Genomic DNA, 22,669 nt, shown 5'->3' with positions numbered 1-22,669 from the left:
ACATTTTGACTGATGGATGATTGACATTTTAAAAGTGACTATCTCAAAGGCTCCTGCATCTTAAATAATAGTCACTAGTAAGTCTATGGACCAACATAACTCTGCTGAGTTAAAAGATTAATGGCAGAATGTAAGTGAACATGGTCAGGGATGGATTCGTGGCGGTTCCTGTGGAATATCAGGATTTGCAGTCCAAAGAGACCTAGACACAGGAGTTAGAGGCAGAGAGGTGAGAGAGGTGCACTGCACAGCTGATTGTGGTCAGGCGGCCACTGGCTGGAGTGGGCATGGTCTGTGTAGGCTGCCTCACTTGGGGAGAAGGATAAGGACGTGGAGGTAAGAGGGAGATTAATTAATTCAGGGTGTGTGTTTGAGGAGATGGGGGTCTGTCTAGGGCCCCCCCAGAAATTCAGTGGATCCATGTCCTGATTCACCTTAATCTACCCATCACCATGTTATATTGCCAGATAAATAGCTTATCCGGAAACAACTGTTTAAAAACCCTATACATAAAAGGAGTAACAAGGTCTTGATGATGGACCCTTTGCCTGCTGCTTTGCCTCACTCCTGTGTGTTGGCCCCTATTTTCTTGATCCAGTCCCATCCATTTGCTCTGCATGATTTCTTTGGCAATAAAGTAAGCACCCCCTCTTGTGAATTATTCACCTCTATTCAGAGGCAGAAAAGCAACAGTTTTTGAGTGTTGCTTTGCACAGGTTATGGGTGGAATGGCTTTTGTTTCTCTATTTTTATCTCCTCCGAACCATTTATTATGGCTTGTGTCTAGGTGGCCAGGTGCCCGGTTTTCGACCAGAAAGTCTGGTCAAAAGGGGACCTGATAGTGTTCGGTCAGATCTACTGACTGGACACCCAAATTCCAGTTGCTGTGAGTAGGGGAGGTGCCGGATGGCTGCAGCTCCCAGCCCCAGCTCCGCAGGCGAGTCCCTCCTGACCTGAGCATAGGGGAAGAGCGGGGGAGTGCTGAAAAGCCGCGAGCGGTGGAGGAGAAGGGGGAAGAGGGGCAAATGGGGGCCAGGTTTCAGGGAAGGGGAGGGATGGTGGGAGAAGGGACGAGGCCTCCGGGAGGAAGAGGTGGGGCAGGGGAGGTTCCGGCACTCTTGCTGGAGTGTCAGGTTTTTAAAATTACAATGTTGTCAACCCTATCTGTGCCTACTGGCTCAACTCTACTTTAATTAATGTTCTGTGAGGCAACTATTGTTGCAAACCTAAAATAATGGCTCACATATTGTCATTTCTTTAATTGACTTATAATTTATGTATTAAAAATTTAACCATGACAGTGGGCTTCTGCAGGATTACTGTAATTTGAAGTCTCATATATTCAGTAATTATTTTATGGTATGCCTTTAACTTAGATTTCAAAAAGCATGACATAGTATCCTTTAATTAGCATCCATATTGCAGACAGGCCTAGACTAAAATGCTGGAACCAAACACCCCAGAACCTAAGGGCTGGTTCAGAATCTCAATTTCCATACTAGGCTGAGCCAAACTCTGGATCCAAGTAACCCTGAATTTTGAGTGATCAAAATCTGGATCCAGAAGTGAATTTTTCATATCAGATAATATCTCTAGCTCAATGATAATGAGAATTTCTCTTTATGTGACTACAATAACCGCAAACTCTGAGACTATTGGACATTATGTTTGAAATAAAGTATTGTGTATGTAACACGTTTAATATATAGTATGTGGTAAAACGTCAACTTATTCCAAATAAAACATTTCTTTAAAGATGAGACCCTGAAGGGTAAGTTGTCAAAACATGACCTGGTGTTTTAGCCATGTGAGTCTTACTGATATCAGCGGAGGTTGTGCACACCAAAACTCCACACAATGGTTGGTAAACAGACTACAAATTGTATATTAGTTTAAAACCTCGCTGGTACTATGAATGATTGTATTGATTTAGGGTCTGATCTGCAGGGAACTTCCATTGAAGTCAATGAGTGTTCTGCTATCAGGGACAACCCTTATTTGAGGCTGACTAAAATAAACACAGACAGCCCCACATTGTGATCAGGATATTGCTGCTTACTAAGTCATGTAGTGTAAACATTCTTTTACAGCCTCACTATAAAAATAGCCTTTTTTCCACATTCGTGTCTGGAAATGAGTAAAACAGGCAAATGCAGCACATTCTGAAACAATTTTTCTGTACAGTTAGCAGAGAGGGGCAGTGAGTATTACGCCTTAGGATACTTCTCTAGTCCCTGTAGCATTCCCATTATCTGGTGGCTTGAGCAGTGGGAAACCAGGAGTGAGACCTAGCCTTTCATTCTAAAATGCTTATTATTTATTCTTAATAGTGTAAATTGTTTGCTCATGTACTTTACTGCACCCATTCCCATTTATGCCTGGATGCTTTTCAGTAAAAACAAATACAAAGGGCCAGAATCTCTTATCATGTTGGATGGGTCCCAGGTTGGATCCAGTGAGGCAGTTCTTACTCCTGTGGCAAAAGCATATGGCCCAAAATATGTCACTCAGACTGTCCTGCAATATCCACTCTCAGGTGCCAATCCTGAAAAGACACATCTGCTGAATTCTAAGCAAGTTAGCAGCCCAATGACTTCAATGGGATTACTTGTGTGCAAGAAAACAATCGTTTGCTTAAGAATTTGCAGGCCTGGGGCCTAAAATTCCAGCTTTCATCTTTACATTCCAGCCCTTTTGGGTAATAATGTTATTTTCAGAATAAATTTAGTGATTTAGACAAACTTCAATTCCTGTACTAATTCCAGGACTCTGCTAGGACCCAAAGCTGTGGCTAATCAAGCCTGCTTTACTCTTTACATCTTGTCTAGTGCATAACTTTTTAGGTAAGAAAATGTTTGGAATGAATATACTCAATGAGATTTGAGCATTAGATTGAAATGAATATATTTATTTTGGCAGGTCATTTTGGTTCAAGTTAATCCAGGCGAAACCTTTACAATAAGGGCTGAGGATGGAACACTTCAGTGCATTCAAGGTAAGAGATTTTTTTTTCTAAATAATAGCTTTCCGATAATGGAGCATCCCTAAATGTATGTGTTCAGTGGGTTAGTCATGGGTTTTTCTTTATATCTACCTTTGTTTAATTTTTCAAAAAGTAAAATATAGTACACATGAGTCTGCAGATTTATTTGGCTTTATTTTGTGAAAAGTTAAGGATTTATAACTCATACAGGAGTGTGAAATGCTGTGCCACAAAGCTGTGTACTGCTATGAGTGGGAGGCTGTGTATAGGATTACTGTGTATGTTGTAGGATTTATTGAAACACTGGTTTTAATTCAGTGCCTCAGTTTGAATCATGGAGTTTTACAAATTCTAATGGATGCTACTAGGTAAAAAGTGACTCCTCAGCATTTCACTTTTTAAAGTAATCTTTTGCAAAACCTAAGATCAATAGACATATCTACGTTAATTAATATAATAATAAAAATTCAAGTGGAAACATTTTTAACTAATGCATAATCCTTCAGAGTATTTGCAGCCCAGACATTGCTGTTTTATAGTAGTGCGTAAGAAGCAGAAAGTGAAAAGTACGTAGAAATTAACTATCAAAATAAAGTGAAATGTATTAGTCCAGTATGTGGTCCACATTGAGGAAAGTAAGATTACTAAAACTAAAATATTTTATCATCTAAGATAATAATAAATTAATAAATCTAACCCAGGTAAGGAACTTCTGCGTTTTCTGAAATATTTTTTTTTAACCTGGCCGTGTTGATTAAATGTTTGGAATGATTAATTTTTTCTTGACTTCTCCATGAGGGAGAAATATTTGAATGCAAAAGGCTTTCTACTTGGTTTTGCTGCTGGATAAGATCAACTATCTACATGTAGGCCAAATATTTATCAGTTTCCTCTTTTTTTGTAGTACTTTCCTTATTCTATGTTACTAGTGATATTTACAGGAAAGCAGGATCTTTGCTTAATAAGAGTGAATTTGCTTTTCTCTCTTATTTCTCACTTGAGGCCATAATTCTCAGTCAGTGACATCTTCATTTCCACAGCCGCCAGTTCTGATGTCAGAAATGGGATTATGAATCAGATGGGGAATAAGCAACAGGACTGGATGGGTGTCTGAGGGCTTGTCTACGCTGGCAATTAACAGCGCTGCAACTGTCTCGCTCCGGGGTGTGGAACGCCCCCCGCCCCGAGCGCAGCAAGTTGCAGCGCTGTAAAGCGCCGGTGTAAATGGTGCCTCAGCGCTGGAGCTGTGCCCCTCGTGGAGGTGGTTTTTTTTTTTTTAGAGCTCCCAGCACTGCACCGCGACCACACAAGGCACCTTAAAGCACTGCTGCGGCAGCGGCTTAGCATTGCCGGTGTAGACTAGCCCTAAGAAACAATGATTTTGTTTACATGCAAGTGTTTCTAGTGATTGTTGGGGTTTCCCTGGGACCTCTTCCACTCAGTTCCCCAATAACTCAGTTCAGCTCCTGACTCGTCACTCACTTTTCTTTATTTGGCATACAGCAAAACTACGCTGAGTTGATCAGATTCAAGCATAGGGAGTGGGCATAAGGGGTATATATACCACATATCCAGAGTGACACAGCGAACCTCTTTCTTTATACATGTTTACACGTTATACTGCGTTACACTTTTGGGGATTGGCTTGGTCACTTTGTAGGAACCAATCTCTCATTGGCCGTGCATGACTTACTCTTTACCTCATCTTCCTTTCCAGACCTATCTTCTCCATTGTTATCTTGTTTATTGTAATTGGTTCCCTGGGTGTTTCCCCTTATCTTACCAACTTTCTGTTTCCAGCCTGCTGATTCATTTACCCGCTAATCCTGTCTCCCAAAAAATGAGGTCTCACCCATGTCCAATTACTCATTTCTACCCAGGCCTACAGTGATAAAGAATCGAGGAGAAACACAGAAATTATACAGTATGCTATAGAAGCCAAATTGTTTCTAAACAATTTGTCGTCTGCTCATTTAGAGGTGCATGAAGTAATTTATGCAGACACTGAAATTAATAGATCAAAACTTTCTTATGACTATTGTCATTTTTACAAAATTATTTCCCCTGTCTGGTAATATTTATTGCAGTTTTGGGAGGTCTCTAACTATTCTGAAAGCCTTGCTGTTATAAACAGCTTATATGAAGTACTAAACAAGTTGAGGTTTCTAGCCAGCTTGACACTCTATATAATATGACTAAGAAGAACATATATTTTCTCTAGGGCATAGGAATTGTCTAACAAAAGCACATTGATTTTTACCTCCAAGTTTAAAGAGAAATGGTTTAGAGCAGTGGTTCCCAAATTTGTTCTGCCGCTTGTGCAGGGAAAGCCCCTGGCGGGCTGGGCCAGTTTGTTTACCTGCCACGTCCGCAGGTTCGACCGATCGCGGCTCCCAGTGGCCGCGGTTCGCAGCTACAGGCCAATGGGAGCTGCTGGAAGCGGCAGCCAGTATGTCCCTCGGCCCTCGCTGCTTCCAGCAGCTCCCGTTGGCCTGGGAGCCGTGATCGGTCGAACCTGCGGACGTGGCAGGTAAACAAACTGGCCCAGCCCGCCAGGGGCTTTCCCTGCACAAGCGGTGGAACAAGTTTGGAAACCACTGGTTTAGATCATTTAAGGGACCTAGCATAACAATTATACTTCGTAGCCATTTTCACCAATATTTGGTGTATACATATATGCATTTTAAAATGTTTTGATTTCTTCATGTTGTTTGTTAGCATTCTCAGTATGCTGATCATTCAGTAGAATCTCCAAAATAACATGGCAGTATATTGGCAGTTGTGTAGGCGTTAGTTAGTCCCATACTAGAGTGGTGATTTCAAATCTGCACAGAACACTTTTGACTGCATAAAAGACCAGGTGAGGTCATAATGGGTAGGAAAGACTATGTAAGAAACAGGACAATTTTCAAATAACTTTCCTAATGCCGGATCAAGATTTTCCTCTACATGTTCTACTCTTTTTGTGGAGAATGCTGGCATCTCTAAGTCAGTGGCTCCCTATCTTCTGTTGCTGATATCACTACATATGTACAGGTAATGGGGTCAGTCTCTATCTCCATGTGCCAAATGCAGACTACCCATTTTGGTGTCTAAGTCAATTAAAGTGGATTGTTACAAAATCATGTAACCAACTCTATGGCTTTAGCATTTAGAAGAATGATCCTATAAAGAAATTATAGATTCTAAACAAGTTCTTGTCCTACACTCCAGCTTTTCTACACCATAGGTTTCTTTGAGAGTCATATGTAAATTTAAAGGTAAATGTCAGGTGGGATTTTCCTTGCAATGGACACTATAAAAGTGTTTTGTCAAGAAAATATTCATGCTTGATGTTGAAGAAGAGCACATTTGTGTTTAATAATGTACATGAGAGAAATTATTAGGCAGAGTTCACTCCTGTAAAACCATTACTGCGTGTGATGCTTCTGTGGTCTGGGAAATGTAGTGTTATCAATCATACATATGTGAGCCATGTTCATTAAATCAGCTGGAGGCTGGGTATTTTTGTTCGCTTAAAGTTAATGCTCATGGAAGTAAGGACCTAATGATTTGAGCTGGGCATTATGAAAGTTTCTCTAAACAGCTGGACTAGCACTGTTCAACCCTGATTTACAGTATGGATTCCAATACAATTAATTGTGCCAACTTGTAGGGATATTTTATTATATGAATGAATAGAGTGGAGTAGGACCACCAAACCTACTTTTGCTTGTGCCTTAAACTAGGTATTGATCCTCCAGATCTCTAAAGGCAAAGGGTCTGGGAGCTAACTGAATTTGCACAATTGAACTTAAAAAGTGGGTCTAGAGTCTCAACTCATGTAAATTAGAACAGATGCTTTAGTCAGTGGAGCTACACCAATGGAGGGTTTACTCCTAAATGCTTTGCTTTTCTGATTTGAGTAGGTCACAATCAATTGATTGAATCACTTTTTCCATAACTGAAAATCTATCATAAGAAATAAAATTAGGACAAATTGTGCCAGTTCCAGTTGTGATTGTGACGTTTTAAAATCTGTTTTAAAAATTATCATTAAAACCTGTTATTTGTTGATCTTGAAAGTAGAGTTGAACACTGTTCTGCCGTTTCTGTTGATTTGTTTCCAGATGTGCTTATTTATCTCTCTTATATGGAAACACTTTTTAGATTAATTAGTTTAATAATACAAGTGAAAGCTACAGCTTGTTTGGTGTGAGTAATCTAAAACCACTTGTTAAGATTAACGGTCAGCATGCTGTGTGATAAGGGGAGGACCTACATGAGAATTAACAGGCTAATAAAGCTGAGTAATCCTTTTATTTGGGACACAGCATTTTATACTGTTTGGTACTTTGCATTTTTTCCATTTTTATCAGTATACTACTTAATATTTTTATTGTTCAAAATGTTATACAGACATCCCATTAAAATGAAGTCATTTGGAGCTGCTTAGTGTTTTCAGTAATTTGTTGCTATTGTATTTGTGCTAATAGGGTTTGGTTGCCACTTAACACTTATCAGCATTTTGTGTTAAAATACGTTTAGAAAATCACTCCTATATTTATACAGTATGTTTTTGGAAATTGCAATTGGAAGTTTTGCCCTGCAAATGCTAAAGAAACACACACATTTATGTCAGGTTTCAGAGTAGCAGCCATGTTAGTCTGTATTTGCAAAAAGAAAAGGAGTACTTGTGGCACCTTGGAGACTAACCAATTTATTTGAGCATAAACTTTCGTGAGCTACAGCTCACTTCATCGGATGCATTCAGTGGAAAATAGTTTTACTTTGTGTAATGACCCATCCACTCCCAGTCTTTATTCAAGCCTGAGTTAATTGTATCCAGTTTGCAAATTAATTCCAATTCAGCAGTCTCTCGTTGGAGTCTGTTTTTGAAGGGTTTTTTTTGTTGAAGAATTGCAACTTTTAGGTCTGTAATCGAGTGACCAAAGAGATTGAAGTGTTCTCTGACTGGTGGCACCTTAGAGACTAACAAATTTATTTGAGCCTAAGCTTTGGTGAGCTACAGCTCACTTCATCGGATGCATTCAGTGGAAAATACAGGGGGGAGATTTATATAGAGAGAGAACATGAAACAATGGGTGTTACCATACACACTGTAATGAGAGTGATCAGGAAAGGTGAGCTATTACCAGCAGGAGAGCAGGGGGGAGGAAAAAACCTTTTGTAGTGTAGTGTACAGATACTGTTACATAAACCTTTTATGACAGAACCTTATACACTGCTCTTTATACTGCTTTTGAATCTAAACTATCAGCATTCATAGACGTAGTTTTGGTATTACCATAGTGCGTAGGAGCCTCACTTATGGACCACTGGGCGAGGCGCTGTACAAATGGGAGAGAAAAGGATGATCCCTGCCCCAAAGAGTTTACACTCTTAGTATAAAACAAGAGACAACAGCTGGGTACAGACAGACATAGTACATGGAAACAATGAGACAGTATGACCAGGATGATAGGTAGTGGTACATCAGCAGCCTGTCAAGTTTTGTGTAAGCATCACTTCAGAGGAGGGATTTGAGGGAGGATAATGAGGTAGCTTTGCAGATGTTTATGGGAGCACCTCTTGAGTGTGAGCGGCGGTAGGATGGGAGAAAGGACAAAGGTGCTTGTTTGAAAATTTAACAAGTGAGCAAAGGAAGCTGGCATAGTGGAATGGGCATAGTGGAATGATGGGAGGTAGGAGTCAACATTTCAGTAGCGAATGAGGGATACAAAGAGGGGTGACCTGGTCAAAGCCACAGGCTAGCAGAGTGATCTTTTCATCAGCATTCTGGGTGGATGTGAGCAGGGCAAAATTTGCATTTGTCACGACCAGAGAAAAGGATGTTGTCATAATTGGGATGCAAGATGATGAGAGCCTGGATGAGAAAATTAGCTGTGTGGATGTGTAGGAAAGGCTATATTTTAGAGATGTTATGCAGAAGGAATCTGGAAGATTTAGACATAGCCTGGATGTGAGATGGCTGAAGATGACACCCAGGTTACAGGCCTGAGTGACAGGCAGGATGGTGCTGTTGTCCACTTTGATCAAGAAAGGAGGTGGGGAGAGGGCTTGGGAGAGGAGATGAAGAGTTCTGTTTTAGCCCTGCTGATCTTGAGCTGACACTAGACATTCATGAGAAGATATCAAAGATTTTATTTTGGAGAGGAGAAAGGTCTGGGGCAGATGCTCCTGAATTTGCTGACAAGGATGCCCATTCTGATGATAGTTTTTGATGTAACATATACACATTTTCACCAAGAGGTCTACTGAGTCTGCTGCTTTATTTTTACAGTAAGGCACGGAATAATCAGATACCAGTGATCGCTGAACTTGGCTAGATTGGAACCAATGAGCTACACCTAAATCTGTATGGTCTGAGCCATCCTGTCTCCTGCTGTGTGACGTTTCTCTGCCCCAATGGCACAAAGTGGTGTCAGAACCAATTCAACAAGCCAATGACTGCTGTAGTGTTCGAGCTGTTTTTAAATGACAGTTTCTTCTTTTTCTGGCTCTTTACTTACAAATCCAGAAAAGTGTCTGTTTAAGGTTTTTGCTTTTTAAATGTGATTGGATCTGTGTTCAGTGTGGGAGACCCCATAGGCATATTTAAAGCTGGGGCATCTGTCTCTGCCTTTCTTTTTTTCTCTAAGCCTAACCTTGGAAAACCTTCCTTCTCTGACTAATCCTAACACACATAAGTAATCCAATTAGAAAGATTTTACAGGATTGGAACATTCATTATATTTTTGTTGAGAACCTTGTTCTTTACCTTTTGCTTTTCTTAGTCCTCAGTTTTGAAACTTGGTGGCAGTGTCGGACCTGTCTTCTTTTGACCTCACTTGGCTCTGTGACTGTGCTGTGGGCTAACTTGAAAATGAAAACAGTTGTTAATCAGTACTAAAAGATCTCATGCCCTTTCACTTCCATACTGTCACTCTCTTCATGAATTAAAAGGTCAATTTATGGCACTGCTGCAGCCTCAACTGTGTGATTGACATATTGACCCCTCCTTTCGAAGATCTTAACTCTTAAAAGTATAGTACTAGAGAGTAAAATCCAATGCCTTGATACAAGACCATGTGAAATGTCCCTGATTTTGGCTTTGACCATGTCATTACTATGATCAAGTCTTAAATTGTAGGAAGAATGTTTGTCTCTTAGCAGTATTGTTTTATTGATTAAAGCGTGAAACTGAGGCTTAAAACGGAATAATGGTTTATGGTATTTAAACTGCCTGATCCTCTTGTTAAAGTGCTGACCAGATGCATTCTAAAATTATTGATCACAGCTTCTGTTTATTTTTCCATCCTCAAAGAATATTGTGGGGGGATGGAGAGAGCCTATTTCATGGCAGAATTTGTCATTAAGATAATTATATAACTATAATTTAAATTTTGAGAAATGGCAAATCTTAGAGCATTGTCATTAAATGTCAGTGAACTTTTCTGAAACGAGACATTCTAAAACTTGTTTATTATGCTTTCGTGTCAGATTCACAAAATACTAGCCTACTCAGCTGAGAGAGCACCAAGAAACTTTTGTTTTATATTGTTTGATGTGCTTTTTTTGGTTTGTTTTAAATTACGAATGACAGGAAAACACAAAGTAGATTGTGGTTCTGAAGATGAATATGGTCCCAATCGTGAGGGCAGACGTTATTACCCATTACATTGGTGTGACTTTCCTGGAGCCACTTTATGGCCATTTTTCCATGCATTATAGTGAAGCTTCCAAACAAAGGAAACCTCAGTCAGTGTAAAAACTAGACTGGCATTCAGTTGCTCTCCTTCCATAGTTAAATACTTACACACTTTATCCTAGACAGACTAAAGAAAGCAGTAGATTTAAGGCTACAAGAAGACCACAAGGACTCAGGCAGGAGAAACTGTGAGTAGACTACATAGTAACCATATATATCATCATAGGCTGGTCAATCGAATGGCAGTCACCACTATACATGATTGTCCTAGATTTCCAAAAAGCCTTTGACACAGTGGACAGAACAGTCTTATGGAAGTTGTTACACCACTGTGCAATCCCCCAGAAATTTGTGAATATCATTCAGAGCCTCTATGAAAATATGACATGCCAATTCATAATACAGAACTGACTAAGCTATTCAGGTTAACTACTGATGTCAGGCAAGGATGTCTTATGTCACCCATATCCTTCCTACTGGTAATAGCTTGGGTAATGAGACCACAGAACAACCAAGGAGTATACAATGGACTTTCACACAGCAGCTAGAGAAGACCTTGACTTTGCAGACAACATCAACTTGCTCCTTCATTCCCACAAAGATATGCTGCAAAAACAAATGATCTTCTGACCTATGCACAGTTAGTAGGGCTGAAAATCAACCCTGAGCAAACAAAAACTATGAGAATCAAGAACACAACAAGAAATATCAATAACACTTTCTGGGACTGACATAGAAGAGGTCCGACACTTCTCATATCTTGACAACATCATAAGCAAAACAGGTGGAACAGATGAAGACATTAAAGCTAGAATAGCGAAAACAAGACATACTTTTGCAACCCTAAAATCGAGCTGAAGAAACAGAAATCTTGTCCCTGGAACTAAACTTTGAATACTTAACACTATTGTAAAATCAAGACCTTACTATATAAACTCAATTTTTTAAAATAAACAGCTGCTGGAGACAAATTCTCAACATCAGATAGCCAGAAAAAATAAAAAAATGAACAGCTTTGAAGGAGGATGAAACAGAAACTGATAGGACAAGAAATCAGGGAACAAAAATGGAGGTAGCTAGGATACGCATGGAGGAAAGACTAGAACAACATAACAAGACGGGCATGGGACTGGAATCTCTAGGACAAGAGGCGATGAGGTAGACCAAGGACAACTTGGAAACGCACAACAGAAGCAGAACTGAAAATCATTAAAATGACACTGGGAGAACCTAAGACTGCAGCAAGAGACCGCCAAAGATGAATGGCAGTGGTGAAGGCCCTGTGTTTTGCATGGAATAAAAAGGTATCAGTCAAGTCAATTCATGATTGTATAGTTCTACGTGAAGTTGAAACTGTTTATTTCTGCTTTCTGAGCTGCCACATGCTCTCTGAAGATGTGTTTGTAAATGGAATGCATTCATATTTAACCAATGTGCAAATTAGGAAGCACTGCCTATGATATGCTGTATCATTCTTAATCAGTTTAAACTGGGTGAGCTGTTTTAATAGCACTTTGATTTAATGTAACTAATCTATGACAGGCCCACTTCCACATTTCCCATTCAGGAAATCCGAATGCTTTTTTTTACATTGTGTCACATGTCCATTTAGCAGCTGTATCTAATTTTGGTTATAGAGACTGACTTATCTCAATAAAAAACATTTTTGTATTGCTTTCTAAGGATTTTGGAATCCTCTGGTTAAGCTCAGATATCCTATTCTGGGATAGCTTTCCTTATGCAATACTTATGCAAAACCTTTGACCTGTTGATTCTTATCTTTAATCATATATGGGTGTATCATCTCATTTGTCCCTACTGTACAACATAATCATAATGTATAAATAAAAACAAATAAAAACTGGCAAGTGCAGAAAATCATTAATGCATCTAAAGACATTTTCAAAATATTAAAGGAAAAAATTCATGTGAAAAAAAATTTGTAGAATTTAAATCTCTGAAATATCTGTCTTAAAACATTGGAAAGTGTAGTTGTTCAATAAACCTGTTAATATTTTTAAAAGAACAAAAGAGGAGACATACATTTATGTCTCTGGTGTTTGAGAAATTGCTTATAGCACCCTCTGAGCATTTGCTATAACAGTTTGAATAGCATAAATATTCCTTTGAAAGTCTCAGACTTTAAAGTAACTTACTTTTGTGCCATTTTTAGAGAAGTTTGGATATTTTTTGCTTCTCAGAGGTGTTTCCCTTGCTTAATGGGAATTCATCACCTGATTGTTAAAGATATATAGCTCCAATAGAAGATGTTCAGTTTGAGTCTTGTCCTATTTGTGTGTGTGTACACGTACACATGAGGTAAGTCACTGGTTAATGACATGGAGGCGGCTGTGTAATTGAAACTTTTAAATTTTGTCCAGTAAGGGTTTGGCCTTTTGTGTTTTTTCCCTAAAAATGTAGACTTTTTTAGTACGTAGGGCCCGGATATATTTTAAATGAAACCACATTTTAAATACCAGTACTGTCTTAGAATATCTGAATAAACCTGGTATATATTACATGTAGCAAGATATTTATGGGATTCAGTGACTGTGCACCAACACTGTTGCCCTATCATAGCAAAAGCAGAATTTTTCAGTCTCTCTTAGAACTGATGGTGAACTATGGGTGAAGTTACACAAAATGTCAACTTCATACTTTCACTGCTGATTGTTCTGCTGTGTTGATGTTGTCCATTAACTTTGCATTAAGAGGGATGTTACAACTGGAAGTTTACCTGGTACATTCATGTGTAGATCAGGAATGTTCTACCTTGACTTAATACTGTCCAGAGCTGTCAAATGGCTGAAACCATTCTGTAACCTTTTCTGAGATCTGCCATATAAAAAAAAATGGTAAATTCAAAATAATCTCAGATGAACTCCAATCTATGCCTGCTTTGTAAACTTGAATGCCTTAAGAATTCCTTCTTTCATGACCTCTCTCTGTCCTGTTTGTCCCAAATCCTAGTGTGTGCTCTCACGTTTCTTTCTGCTGGTGTTCTGTTTCTGCTTCCCTTCTATTCAGGGTGAAGTCTGGTGACCCATACCTGCACCCAGAAGTTAGCACTGATTAACCTGAATTCAAATGCATGCTAACAGGATAGAGCAACAGGAGAATTCTGCCACTCTGTTACACATCCAAATAAAATGAAGAATCATGATAGAAAAAGTGACATCACCAGATGATGATTAATACTTATCAAAATAACAACTCTGTGGTACAGAAAGCATAAAAGAAAATGGAATGGAAGCCGGGAAGAAGTACATTACAGAGGTGTTGTAATTATCTCAAATTCAGATGTTCTAACTGCAGGAAATTTGGAATTGAGACTAAACGTTAAAGAAATACAAACATGTTTATAGTATGGAAATGCAGAGCTAGGGTTATGATCCAGTTGCACTTTGCACCAACTAAAGGATCGGGTTGTCTGTGTAAGAGAGCATATGTTGCAGTGCATAAAGGGCTTCTTCCTAAGGAGCACAAAGCCTCATGAAACTCCTGCTGGGCCAGTTGGATTCTGATGTGACTAAAAGCAGCGATAGATCTCTCAATATGTAAAATTAAAGTAGACTGGTCAGTTTCACTTTTCTGTTCTTGTGCACTAACTCAATGCTTTACTTTGGGTTTTGACCCGGTAAGGAGATAATAATTAATAAAAACAAAACAAATTTTGCTTTCATTTAATTACATTTTTTTCATGGAATCGTTGTTTTGCAAAATAGGTTTTGTAATCTTCTTTATCTCCTACCCCCTGACAACTTTATTTTCTTTTTTTAAAATAAAACATACATTTTGTTCATAATCTACTTTGAAACCCTTAAATGCATTTGGGTAAGGATTTGGGAAATCCGTTAATTGTGAACCCAGAAATTGAGGAGGAGCAGCAGCAAAAGAAAGAAGGGAAAAAACAAACAAACCCTAGACTATGAAATAGTAATTCTACTTTTTGAATCTTAGAACAAAATCATTTCAAGCTCGGTTAGAGCTTTGAATGAACCTCTGAGTGTTTTTTGACTTTATCCAAACAAATGTTCCCATCCCTAGTGGCTGATCTTGGGTTGATGTTTGTAGTCAAGTATTTTTAATATCTCATGCTGAATCTTAGATATTGCATTAGAAAATCTCACTTGTTAATCTATTAAAAAAGTCCAAGGCTGTGGATTAGTTTGGGGGGTTGGAGCCGTCTAGTTAAACATCTGTTCAGTGCTTTTTCATTCTGGTAGCCAATAATGCCAAGTTGTCATGCATACTGCACTATGGTATGAATAATATGGACGAAATGATTATTTTGGCACAACTGGAATTTTGTACGTCATCTCCATGCTGAGATTACATATGTACAAAACCCCTGATACAGACGGTATAACACTTTCTAACCAGTGATCACACCACAAAATAGCAGAGTTATTGCTAAACCTATTTTTGTATTGCCATCAATCTAAATGAAACCCAAGCTTATTTTCTGCCACAAATAAGCCAAACTGAAAGTTTGCTATTGTAAATGTTTACACACAAAAGTTAGGTAAGTGAAAAGCATTTAACAAAAAGTATAGAGCAGGAGGGAAGGGGAGGGAGAAATGTAATAGCAAGAACAAGAGCAATTTTTGAGAGAGGAATTCAAATTGCTGAGTCTATTTTATTTAGGCAGTGTTGTCCACAGATGTTGATTGGGAAACCATTGAAAAGTGGTGTATGAAACATGTTTGTGACTGTCACTTTCTGCGTAATCAGAAAAAATGTACTACCCAGGTGAGGGAGACGGTACTTTAAACCTGCTGGAATCTTAGGTTAAAATATATATGCTTGTAACATGTTTTATTCTGTTCTCACAGGCAAGACAAATTCATGTTATGATATGGTAAGGTCATAACCATAGATGAGATTGATTATTTTTGTAGTAGATCAGATCTTACTTGCCTCTCTTTTGGTTTCCCATTTTGAACCATAAAGGCTAAATTATAAACATCTAGGATTTCTGATCTGTTGTGAAACCACAATGACTAGTATTTGCCAATAGTTTGTCATTGACTCTGAATACTGGCTTTATGTGGGATTTGAATGAAAATACAACTGAAAAAGGGCACAAGCTCATACGCGGCTGTTTGCTTGTTTCCCTGAAATGGTATTTTTTTCCAGTTAATAAAGAGTTTCAAAGAGCTAAAGGGCTCTTTGTTTTTTCTTGTCATGTGAAACAAAGAGTGAGTGTGAATTTAAACTGCATTGTTTAGCTTCTTGTGGTCCTAAATGCAAGTATCCTAAAAGGAAAGCAAGTTACTTGCTGAAACTTCCAATCATGGTTCAAATTAATGACTTTTTTTTAGAAGTCATCCTTAATTTATTGCAAATTTTCTTCTCAAAAGTTATTTCAATATATTTGTATAATGTTGTAAATTAAGAGGAAAAGTTGCTAAGAGGCGTATTCTCAGTTTGATGTGATTTTTGACATGTGGAGCTGGAGCAGAGTAAACAGAAAACTGACTGGGAAAACAGTTAAAGAGCAAGTAGTGTGTTTGTTTGCTTGTTCTTCCTGCAGGCTAGTTACAGTAGTAATGTGCGAAGAAGTGTGTGTTCCTAGCTGGGGACCTGGACGTTAGTGTCCATTGTAGTCCAAAGTGACAGAATGTTGTAGTGTGTGAGATTGGAAGAGAGGAAGTGACTCAGTTTCTCTGAGGGCAGGAAATAGTTGAAAATAGATAGGACATCGTGCAAGCAAATGAGTAACTGGCTGATAACTGTGGAGTGTTGCTGGGTGGAGACTGAGAGGAAATCAAGATTGGAGGAGTGGAGGGAGCAGCCAGGGGAATTGATGGATATAGGGTCAGAAATGTAGGGTGGAGCAAATGTGTGGAGAGTTTTGGAAAACAGAATAAATAGAATACTAATTCAACTAGCGATTGCATGTTTTAAGGCACAGATAGTTCTCTCTGAGTGAACTCTGGGAATGAATGCACAGCTGTACTGTTTCCTGAAAGTGTTTCCATTGCTGTGCAGGTACACACATGGTTACTAGATTGGTCACTTGTGCACCTGTATAGTTTACTTTGAGTGACATGAAATATCCACGCTGAAATCATACTGCTTTAAAAGATTTCTAGAAAGCCAGAACTATAACTTTGTTTAGCCTGCGTTCCATCAAATTCACGGGCATGTAACTCCTGTAAGCACTTCACTGTACTTGCTGTGCGGCCATCGTCTATTAACATTCCACTGAGGGCAGTGGATTGCTGGAATGTACCTGGACTGTTCAGTAGCACAGGAAGTACATGGCACCCGGGCATACTGTACCTGGAATATTCAGCAGCAGTCAGTTAGTTAACAGTATGCAAGGAGTTTGAAGAAAGGGATATGCTGGGCCAAATTTTCAAAAGAGCTCCCATGTAGGCTCCTAAGTGGTCAGATTTTCAAGTGCTCTGTGCCCTGCAGAATCTATTGTTCTGAAATAGGATCTGCAAGGTGCTGAGTATTTCTGAAAATCTGTGCACTTAATATAGGTGCCTAAATGGGAGTTGAGCAGTTATGAAAATCAGGTGTCAAGCACTTCTGAAAATCTAGTTTGCATACGCGTGTAAAATCATATATTTTTTTTGTTATGTAGTAATGTACTGATCCGAGCATATTGTAGGAAATAGACCGGGCAGAAGCAACCAATGCACCCAACATTTGTTCCCTTTAAATTGATCTTTAATCATATATTTCTGGACTAATTTATTCCTCCACCGTGGGGTACTCTTATCTCTTGGGCTTCAGAGGATCCAGCACTCCCTTGAGACAAAAAAAGGCACCAACATATATACCTTACAACTCACCAGCCAGAATGACATGCTTAATTTCTAACTGAATCCAATGCTAACCGCTGGTTAGGTTCAAGTTCCCTAACTTGCCAACCCTACTAGGTAAGTTGCCATCAGCTCACTCACTTTGTTTCCTGGTATAGGGGGATGGAGTGATCCACCAGAGCCTCAGTTGGTGTGGAGGGGAAACAAGGTGTGAAAGAGTTGTCAGGAGAGATTGCAGGCAGGAGGTGTCCAGAAGCTTGTGTGTCATGGATAGGTAGTGATGGGTAAGGCCTCATGTGTGGGGGTCTGCATCCTGAAAAGCTGTAGTCCGCCTATGCTTTTTGTTTCTGATTTTTGCCTTGTCACTTTTCCTAACTGTGTTTGCTGATATGGAGAGTCACTAAGTTGCGCTGGGAGCCGTGTGGCTGAAATGTGCTGTTTAATAGAAAGTGTTACTCTTTGTTTGTATTATACTCTCAGTGTTGAGGGTGTGCTGGTGTCCTGTCTCCAGCTTGTGATGATTCATTTCTGGTTAACGCACTGTATAGCGGTTACTTGTATGCTCTTAATTTTGGTTTGTGACTCTCAGGCTTTTTTAGTTTACTTTGACATTATAGCCCCTCAACTGCCCCCCAAATTACCTCAAAACTGAGTCCTCCCAAATCTAAATAGGGGGATGCATCATCTCATTTCCTAGCTTTAGCCCCAGAATACTCTGTGTAAGTTGCTTAGTTAGCCTGGGGAAAGCATGCTTGCACTATGTCACCTTCCTTAGAGTATTACGGTTACATATTTGTTAATCCAATTAGCAAATGTTCAGCTAATTAAAATCTCTCCTATTAACCAACCTTTTGCCCTGGATTTATCATCTGCAAAAATGTTCTCCAGAAAAAAACTACAGGGAAGGTCAGTAGTCACTCCTAACAATCACGTGACTCTTTATTGTTCTTAACTCCTATCCAAACGGTGTCCGCTATGTTAGCCAAAATATTTATGTCTCTTCTCTCTGCAGACTCAATATCATCCCTCAGAGATCTTGCCACCCATCTTTCTGCTTTATTTGCTTTATTTTCTTGGTAAATTCAGCATTCTGGCATTTTTAAATCCCCAAATGTTTTCCTTTTTCAGTCATGTCCCTCTCATTGTGATATTACTCTTAGTGTATGTACCCTTCAAAAAGGTGTAGCCCCAAGACAACAATCTTACTGCCTTTAATGCTTACATGAAAAGTATTTAAAGTGGCCCTGTCTTGCTTGACTTCCCCCTTTTTGCCATGGTATTTGCCCCAAAGGTACATTAATTTGGAAACTTTCTTCCTCTAAATCCTTCTCTCCATAGTTGCTAATCTCATTTTATTCCAGATATGTGGGGATAGTACTACATTTTTATACTTTGGCCTTTTAGTTTGAAGTATCATTTAACAAAGGAACTGACATTTTCGGAGTGTGTGTGTGCATGGTGTTGCCAGTAAAACTGTTAATCAGACACACCAGGGTGCTGGAATGAAACCTAAGTGTAGGTTGCTGTACAAGAAATCAGAAGTAAACAGGAGGATGCTTCATTTGCTCTGAGAATAAACTGTTTGCACTTTCTTTCCATCTTAAATCTGCAACTCCAATGGAGAAATAATACCCAAGGATTTTTGTGTGTATGTGTGGAATTAATATTTTGTTACTCTTACCTGCAATATATCAGTTTAATTTACTGAATATTGTATATTGAGTCCTTTTTTTAAAAAAAATCTATTTTGAGATGTAAGGATAGTAAATCAGCAACTCTTTATTTGATGCAATCCTCTCGAGGCAGGCCTTTAAAAAAGATCAGACAAACAAAATTATGAAGTTTGCTTTGGCTTTTATTAGTCCTTTCCAAATACCTAATTTGGATGTTGTACACTACCAACTCCAGGGAGAGAGAAAAATCTCTGTGTAACTGGAAATATTTTTGGAATACTTTGAAATATGGAAACTTTAAACATACAGTAGCTGTGAAACGCTGGGCTTATATAGTGATATGTATATTCAGAGGCTAGTCTTTTTCCAGGCTCAGAGCCCTCTTCACTTTTGAAAACCAAAGAAATGGACTCTGTGCTGCACGCTGACTGCTCCAGACAGTCATGAATGTGACCTGGCAACCAGCACTGTTTCCTGCTGACGTGGCCTCCCACAACAGGAGCAGAACAGAGCAGCTTCAGTATAATGTAGAGGAGAGGGGCAAAGGATGAATCATCAACAGGATGAGAAATAAATTAAGACTCAAACTCCGACGATTGGAGTTTACAAGTATATAAAAACAAGACATTTTGCTTCATAGCAGAATCAAGCAGAGAAGGACTTCATTAAATTTAACAGTTCAAACATAATTACTTTGGTGAACTGAAGAATTTTTTTTAATCTCTAAGAATCCACCACCGAGGAAATTGATTTATCTCGAGCCCATAGATGAATAGCTACTTTTCAAGATCAGTATTAGAATATACAATGTAGGCTGTGTTTTCAAAGATCCTTGAGTTTATCAATGTGCAGAATTTGCAGTTGGAGTTTGTGGCCCAGGTCTTCAAAGGTATTTAAGTGCCTAGTTCCCATTGATTTCAAATACCCTTGAGGGTCTGGGCCTGTGTGCCTACTTATCTCACTTGCTAGCACATATTTCTGATTGGATCAGCAAGTGTGGAATTGGTGTGTGCAGACACAAAGCAGAGCTCTTTGAAAATGGCAGCTATATGTTTGGACAACATAGGGTATATCTACACGGCAATAAAAAGCCCACGGTGCTGTGTCTCAGAGCCCAGGTCAATTGACTAAGGCTCGTGGGGCTCGGGCTGCAGCACTAAAAATAGTAAACATTCAGATTCGGGCTAGAGCATGGGCTCTGAGACCCTCCCACCTCACCAGTTTTCAGAGCCTGGGTTTCAGCGCTAGCAGGAACATCTACACTACTATATTTTAGTCCCACAACTCAAGACCCGTGAACCCAAATCAGTTGATGTGGTGCCATGGGTTTTTCTTTGCAGTGTAGACATTCTTCGTAAAGAATTTTCAGTGTGACCCTATGGGAATGTCACATCCAGCTCTGCAGGAATACTAGAACTGTTACATAGCAATCTGTAAAAGTGTAAATAATTCTCCAAATGTTGTTCTATTACAGTCCAATAAATGGTGTCAGTATTTTAAAATCCAAACTCCACATTCTTTGCCCAGTACTCGGGGCTGTCCTTAAGGCAGTGCGGGGCCTGAGGCAGAAGTGACAAATCTGTCACTCCTGGGACCGACCCATCACTTCCGGTACTGACTGCGTCGGCCAATTGCACCAGCCTGTGGGGCCCCCCCAAAGCACAGGGCCTGGAGCGGTTGCCCCGATTCGCCGTTCCCAAGGGACAGCTCTGCCAGTACTACTGCATTTAACAAACAATTGAAGCACATCCAACAGTCCTTGTATTCTTTTAATACAGTTCACAAATACAACCATCGTCCTAAATCAGTAAAGCAAGACTTGCTCCAGTTGTATTTTTTAACAGTTTTACCAGATCAGAAATTGATTTGATCAGTTTCATTAAGCTACAGTACCTACCTTCCCTCTCCCTGATAAATGGCTTGTTTCCTTGTCACTGTTTCTTCTTTGCCCCTTTCACCATTTCAGTAATGTTTGCTTTGCATAGGCAATGCAAATGCTGTGTGTGGCAACAAAAATCCTACAGTGAGTTGCAAAATAATAGCTTTGTATAATATTCAATGTAACTAGTATGAACTGCTGTAATTCAGAAATATTAGCATTTACAGGAAAAGCTTTATCTAGTTTTCTGGAGAAATTTTATATCTGGGGAAAAAGATTAGATGCAATACAGTTGTTTTTTTCTTTAAGTATGCTGACTTGATTACAACCTGATTGATGTCTGTAACAGACACCAGGTTTTGTAAATCCACCTGAATTATTCAGATTGATAATTGATCGAATGGACTGCAAACATCTAATGGATTTGTAGTGCTGGTACCTGAAGTGCTGTCTGATCCTCAGGCCTAAAACCAGTGCAGGCAAGTCTAGTCCAAATTGGCATGAAGCTTGATCTAAAGCGAGGGTATTGTATCCAGATGCAAGGAGCAATTTGGTGTCCATGTCAGCTTTGTCTTGGGTACCTCTCTGTGCAGTCTGTGCCACATGTTGCTGGCTTATTTGTAAAGAGGTCCACTGCTGTCCACTAATATTTTGGCTAAACCATCAAATTAACAAAAGCAAAGACCTCAAGTTAGGGTGGAATAAATAGCTAGGGACAGTAGCCTATTTGTTGCATTTAGCCCAATCTTTAGTTTAGACATTCCAGAGGAGAAGACATTATGTCTGTGTGATCATTTGTTTTTCCAGATTTTGCTGCCTTCTAAGGACTAGTATCAGTGTTAGTCTGTATTCACAAAAACAACAAGGAGTCCGGTGGCACCTTTCTATTTCTCAAAGTGTATTTGGCAAATGTGTGCTCCATACACAACTGTCAGGGAGTGGGAAACTGTTACAATCAGGAGTATCATTCTTTTGTGTGGAGTAATGACATGATTTCTATATTTTAGAATGCTAAGAACTGCTTTCTTGTAGAAATGGAACTTTATATTTGCCACAAAGCAATATTAACAAGTTCAGCCAGTTTCAAAACTGTTATTAACTTCATATGTTCCATTGTGACTATCTTTGGAACAATTATATTGAATATTATTTTATTACTTCATATAAAATGGCTCAGGCAGCCATTTCCTCCTCCTGTAGGCAAAATCTTATCCCAGCCAAATACAAACTAAAAGGTTCTGTGCTTTTAACACGAGTCACCCACTTGGAATAACTTACCAGACCTTCCAAATGACAGCCAAGGCTTATCCCAAAGCCTCTGTTAGGAACATGCCGGTGACACTATGGGGTTTGCATTGAACATTCTGGGGAACTAAGGCTGCCCTCAAACTTTAGACAAGGCTGAGATCACTATGTTCAGTGGTGGGAGAGATATCATGGAGCAATGCAAGAACTTCTGTCAGCTCATCATGGAACCCAGGTTGGACCTGTGGATTGGGGACATGGGGAAACACAATGCACTCAACTTTATAAGGGCTTTTTGTATTAATGTCCCTAAAGGCCCAAGACAAGTCAGGACTTGTATCAGTGATACCTCTGGGCAGTGTCATATTTTTGCATGAATTGAATTGTCTTGAAAACATCTTGATGGAAAAATTATGTTTT

At 39.2% G+C, this 22,669-nt stretch overlaps 1 protein-coding gene across 1 annotated transcript in view; it reads left to right on the top strand.

Moving 5' to 3' along the window:
• FNDC3B (fibronectin type III domain containing 3B) overlaps window positions 1-22,669 on the top strand; it is a 354,613-nt gene that overhangs the window by 83,687 nt on the left and 248,257 nt on the right. Inside the window, exon 3 of the mRNA XM_084638683.1 lies at window positions 2,920-2,995. Within this exon, the coding sequence (XP_084494809.1) occupies window positions 2,920-2,995 (76 nt within the window). The remainder of the gene's footprint in view (window positions 1-2,919; window positions 2,996-22,669) is intronic.

Source organism: Lepidochelys olivacea (assembly GCF_965140295.1).
Source record: "Lepidochelys olivacea isolate rLepOli2 genome assembly, chromosome: 9".
Lineage (NCBI taxonomy): Eukaryota > Metazoa > Chordata > Testudines > Cheloniidae > Lepidochelys > Lepidochelys olivacea.
Note: the sequence above shows the minus strand (reverse complement) of the source record. Positions and strands in the feature narration are given on the sequence as shown.